Source organism: Azolla caroliniana, unplaced genomic scaffold (genome assembly GCF_043228905.1).
Source record: "Azolla caroliniana isolate FFs.n. ecotype wild unplaced genomic scaffold, voAzoCaro1.0.p SCAF_7, whole genome shotgun sequence".
Taxonomy (NCBI): Eukaryota; Viridiplantae; Streptophyta; class Polypodiopsida; order Salviniales; family Salviniaceae; genus Azolla; species Azolla caroliniana.
The window spans coordinates 6463170-6469538 of record NW_028230442.1 but is presented as its reverse complement, the minus strand read 5'-3'; the positions used below and the strand labels follow the sequence as shown (position 1 = coordinate 6469538).

Here is a 6369-nt window from a genome sequence, read left to right as displayed (position 1 = left end):
CTGTGGCAACACCTCTCGACCGAAACCTCAAACTAGATGCCAATTCTGTCACCACAGAGTGTGAGCCGACTCAGTATCGACAATTGATCGGTAGTCTTATCTACCTCACGATCACTCGACCTGACCTCGGTCGGCCTTCTTAGCCAGTTCATGCAAACGCCACGAGATATCCATTTGGATTTTGCTAAGAGACTACTACGATACGTGAGCGGAACGATGGACTATGGCATTCTCTATAAATCGGCCACGCCAATTCAACTCGAGGGGTACATAGATGCCGACTGGGCAGGCTACAAAGTCGACCAATGATTAACCTCTAGTTTTGTCGTCTTCCTCGAAAGTGGGGCCATCTCCTGGAGTAGCAAGAAGCAACCAACAGTCGCTCTTTCGAGCACAGAGGTCGAATACAGGGGTGCGGCGGTGGCTGCATGTGAAGCTGTATGGCTCAAGAGGATATTAAAGGATCTGGGCATTCCCATCAAAGATCTGATTCTCCTTTACTGTGACAACATGAGCAGTATTTATCTGGCTCGGAACCCGGTGTTCCATGCACGCACGAAGCATATCGAAGTGCACTATCACTTCATTCGAGAGCGTGTTCAGGTTGGCGATGTCGACCTTCAACATATGTCTACGAATCTTCAGACAACTGACATCTTCACCAAAGCCCTAGGAGCCGACAAGCTTCGGCAATTCCTGTCAGACCTTGGGTTGACGGTCCTTGACATGCCAAGGTTGAGGGAGAGTACGAGCCGGATGTACCGGATACCATCCGAAGCGGACAACATCAACTGAAGTAGCTGACCAAAGTTGAGATTGAGGGGGCATGTTGAGAATCAAGCTCAACCTAGTCTAGTGTGTGAACACACCCTTGAGAGTGTGCACTCAAAGGTCAAAAGTCACCACTCTTATCCACACATTAACTATGTGTTATAGAATCATATTCTATGACACATAACTAATGAGCTTTCACATTCCCCATGACCCATGAGCTTTAGTAGTTAATGAAGAGAGAGAGTGATTATATAAAGCACTCTCCTCCTACTTTGTAAGATGTTCGGTTAATCTCCTTTGTAATATACATTCTCTTGAGTATTCTATTCTTGTTTCAAATCTATCTATCTTGTGTTTCTCTCTCTCATACACAAACACACACTCACAACACATATCTCTAGTCTATTCCGTTGTCAAGAATCACCACCGATTATTTACATGAATCAATCATATATTAATCTTTTTTGGAAAAAAAATATATATTAATCTCCTTGTTGATGGGAGGAATACATTAATATACATGCAAGAATCAATTGCTAGTTGCTAAAATCCCAAAACCAAATGTTGAAACCCTAAAAAAGAAAGAAGTTGAAGAAGAAGAAAACCTAAATGATCCCAAAATTGACCAATAAGCAAAATAAACTCTCTTCTCACTAAGAGAGGAAAAAAGATTTGAACCTTGCACTTGTTAAATGGGTGGTTGGGTGACCTGCAATGGGTTAAGGTTGGGCGTCTATTGACAAGGTTGGGCGATCGATGTCTCAGAGTTGTGCGACCTCTAATAGCTTTTTTTTCGTGTGTTGTTTCTTATCCAAATCGGACAGTGCAGATCACCCGCGCCATCAATTGAGCGACCTGCACCATCTGTGGCCTCGATTCCCTTGCCATCCCTATTTATGATTTGTTGCATAATAGACATGAGCATGTGTATAGGTGTGAGTGTGGAAGGGCACCAACCAACCAATGAACATTAGCTCTCTTCGAAACTCTACTCAGGTTGTTACATGCTTGACCATAACTTATCATATGGTAGTACTATAGTTTTCTACGCATGAAGATAAGAGCGTGAGGGTTAATCGAGAATGTAAAGAAGGTAGGATTGCTTTTAATCTCAAGATTGAAACAACCCTCAGAGGCCAAGTGTGAGCTTGCCTAGGGGCCTTGGGTCTAGCTATAAATATGAGGCCTACCTATCCTAATTAGACACGTTTTTTACCATGTCAGGACTATGATTATGTGGTGAACACACTCTTGTGGTGATCGCACAATAGTACCAAGTATGGGTATGGGACATCAGTCAAGGCTCAAGTCCATCTCGATCCCTTTGCTTGAGGGTGCTCAGGTGGATTGACACCCATCTTTCTCTCTTTGTCTCTTGATTATCTTATTTATTTCATTATTTTATGCTTCTATTAGAATAAATCTCTAACAGGGCCTGGCATCCCGTAGTCATCGATGTTATACGCACGTGGCTTCAGTTCGCATAGAGAATGACAATGTCCCTTATGTTATTACAATGCTATATTTGGCCATGCTATATTGAAAGTGAGGGTTTGAAGACCAAAATTCCCAAATGCAAATGTTATTTACAATGTAAACATGGAAATAACATGCAACCTTAATGTTAAAAGCTTTTGCACAAGAACATTTGGTTTGAATATGAACTTGACTTGTTGAACTTGACTTGTTCGAATACAAATTTAAAAATGCCATGACATTTTTTTGGCCAATTATCAAAATGCCTCAAGCTAAGATTTGTTTATAATTTTAATGGCCAATTTATGAAAACACCACTTTTGGAAATTGTAACAATTATATCATTGTCAAGATTTAATGAGCAACTAAAGGTTAAGATTCACGTTTTCGACAATGAATTAATATCATATACTTAATTAACCTCTTTTTTTGTTAGTTATAATCCTAGAGATTTGAATCTTATTGAAATGTTGGGGATTTATCAAAATGTGACTACCATTCCAAGAATTCTAGGAAACTAGAATGGCATTTTGGTCATTCACCCAATTTATTATTACAAGTTGAACCAAGGGACACAATTTCGGAATGCCCATCCATTTGATGTTTTTAGCTAGAAACCATACTTATGATCAACTTGTGTAGAATATGCTGTAATCATCGCTTCTACTAGATACATTTAGAATTTTTAAAGATTATTTCGTGTTATTTGTTGATTGGTTTGTGTTTTGGCTTCTTATACAGACTACATTTATTGTGTCCTAGGAAATTCACAATATAAAGATGTAATGTATTTGTGACACATGTGAGTTTGCCCTGCTCAATCTATTGTATTCATAGAATAAGATCCATGAACTCTATATATGTCAGCATAACCAAAAGAAAATTTTAATTTACCTTGCAAAATATGCTTGGATTCTTGAACACACTTTGATACAATAGATGGTTTCTCCATTTCATTAAACATACATATATTCTCAGGCACAACAAGAATGTTTGACATAGAATACAAAGTAGATTTCTGAAAATCATCTACCTTTGTGGTTTTCTCGAAGCAGAACTTTCCAAGATTATTTGTTCCATGTGTTTTACAGCCAGACAACAAAGACACCCACCCTGTGACATTAGGTGTTATTGGCATGGTATGAAGCAATTCCTTCGCTTCATTCGTAAGTCCTGTCATGGCTAGCATGTATATCAAGCAATTGAAATGTTCCACATTTGGGATCAAGCCCATCTCATGCCTCAGACATTCAAACAGCTCATAACCTTCATTTAAACACCCACAATGGTTACAAGCTGCAAGAACACTAGTAAATGTGCTATGATCAGGCTGAATGCCCATCTTCCTCATTGTTTGAAAGCATTTCTTAGCTAGCTTAAAGTCACCATGTAAAGCATAACCCGATATTAATGTACCCCATGATGATACATCTTTATCAGGCATCATGCCAAAAACATGAAGCGATTCTTCAAGATTCCCACACACATTATACATCTCAACGAGAACATTTCCAACACTTACATCCGAGTCAAAAGCTCTTAGAGCAACATGACCATGAATGAGTCTACCTTGCTCTAAAGCATGTGCACTACCACATGCTTTTAGTGCAAACAAGTAAATATCTTTATCTGGACTTAACTCCATTTCATCTTGCATTTTGTCAAAGAGTTCTAGAGCACAAAGATCACTCCCATGCTCTGCGTATCCAGCGATCATGGCACCCCAGGATACGATAGAGCGATGTTCAAGAGCATCAAACACTGTTCTTGCTTCTCTAAGCTCTCCACATCTGCTATACATATCTATAAGCGAGTTTCCAATTACGGAATCAGATTCATACTCCCCACCAAATGTTTTATGAATTAGTCTTCCATGGTTTAGCAATTTAGCATTGCCACATGCATTCAAGATGCATGAGAGAGTGAACTCATCTGGTTTAACACATTCCTGTTGCATCTTCTCAAAGAGCTTAAGAGCTTCCATCTCATGCCCATGCTGAACGTGTCCTTCAATTAATATGTTCCATGTTATAGTTTCTTGAGTTGATAAGCTATGGAACACTATACAGGCATCACAGAGGTTCCCACACTTTGCATACATTTCAACGAGACCAATTCCAAGTGTCAAATCTGATGTGAAGTTGCCTTTAATCATCTTATCATGCAAAAGAAAACCTAGTTCAAGAGTTCTTAACCCGGCACATGCTTTCAAGATCCAGAAAAGAATAGGTTTTTCAAGCATTAAGTCATCCCCTTCTTCTTGCATGTGTTCAAAAAGACAAAGGGCACATCTATGTTCACCGCATTGTACATATCCAGCAATCAATCCTCCATAAGAAACACTATCTGGTCTCACAAGTCTATTGAATAGGGTTTGTGCCTCCTTCAAGCTCCCACTCTTCCCATACATCTCGATAAGTCCATTACAAACAAAAGCATCTGTCTCACACTTACGTCTCATTACCGCATCATGCATGAGATGGCCTAGACTAATTGTGGAATTGATACTACAACAAGCTTTTAAAGCAGATGAAAAGGTAATCTCATCAGGTTCAACACCCTTTCCTATCATGTCTTCAAAAAGCTCCAAGGATGAAATACCATGCCCATATTGAGCATAGCCATCAATAATCGCATTCCAAGCAACCACATTCCTATCTTGCATCATATCAAACACTCCCCGTGCATCTTTTAGTCTTCCACATTTGACATACATGTTAATCAAAGAGCTCACAATGTATGCATACGATTCAACTCCTCTCTTCATGATATAGTTATGAACCATTCGTCCGTGTACACTATCCACTAAGTTTCCACATGCTTTCAGGATGATAGATAACGTGGTAGTGCTTGGAATGATGCCATTTTCATGCATTTTAACATACAAAGATAAAGCAGTCCCATCATGCCCTTGATCCGAACAACCTCTAATCATTGCATTCCACGAAACCACATTTCTGTCGACCAAATTCTCAAACACACGGAATGCTTTGTCTAAATCTCCACATTTTGCATACATACCAATGAGAGTGGTGCCGACATAAACATCACGACCAAGATCTGTATTCATCATGATGATATGATCGTGAATGAGTCGTCCTTGATCGAGATCTCGAAGAGAAGTGCAGGTTCTGAGAGCAAGCAAGAGGATGGGCTTGCATGGGGTAGGATCATCCTTCATCATCTTGTGGAATAAGAGGAGTGCGTGTTTATGCTCACCACAAATGGGATATGAGGAGAGGAGAGCGTGCCATAGGTCATGGTTAGGCGTGGGGAAAGCAGAGAAAACGATGTTGACCTCGAGTAAGGTTCCGCAGAGGGCGAAGAGATGGATAAAGGGAGGGGCAAGAGACGGATGGGAGCCATGGAGTAAGGAAGAGCAATGTAAGAGTCGCCCTGCCTGAATGTCTTTCTCGTTGATGCAATCTCTGAGGAGGGTGAAGGAATCCTTGAGGGATGGGGCAGAGCTTCGGAAGGGGAAGAAGGAAGGGGCCATTGTTGAACAGCAATCTATGAGCATTTCATTTTTCCACAGGCTCTCCATCCCTGTCTCTCCATCTCTGTCTCTCTGTCTCTGTCTCTGTCTCTGAAGGCCCAACACAGAAAGCTCTGTTTTTTTTGGGCTTGTTTATGGAGGAGGGGGGAGTCATTGAATCCATACTATGAACCATACTTGCATTCGCATTCGCGAATGTTTCAATCCTCCGCGTATGGTAAACACCCTTGAAGTATGGTAATTTAATACATACTTTTGTATTCATTATTTTATTATAAGATTTAAAAAAAAAATTTAAGGTAAAAAATGTAATAAAAAAACATAAGAATGTTTTGATAACATTCTCATTCGTTTTTCATTCGTGTGAAAAAAGAATGGTTACCAATACATTCGAGTATATTACGTACTATGATTAAATCATTGAAATTATTAGCCTTTTAGAATTGATCCATGTTTCCAAAATACATCTTGTAAGTTGTAACCTTACAAATTTAAGGACAAAATCAAAATTAGGGAAGTTTGATTTTAAGAATGTACTCCTCCGAAGCGGCAACTTTTCGATCCAACCATTTAATTTTGAATTCTCATATTTGTTTAGATCTCAAATACTTAGTTTGAGCACC

General features: G+C 39.6%; 1 protein-coding gene across 1 annotated transcript; it reads right to left on the bottom strand.

Moving 5' to 3' along the window:
• Positions 1–3067: 3067 nt before the first annotated feature.
• LOC147861718 (pentatricopeptide repeat-containing protein At2g33680-like) lies at positions 3068–5819 on the bottom strand. Its single transcript, XM_087322430.1, has one exon. The coding sequence runs from the start codon at positions 5792–5794 to the stop codon at positions 3068–3070; it is 2727 nt and encodes a 908-aa protein (XP_087178556.1). The 5' UTR covers positions 5795–5819.
• Positions 5820–6369: the final 550 nt, after the last annotated feature.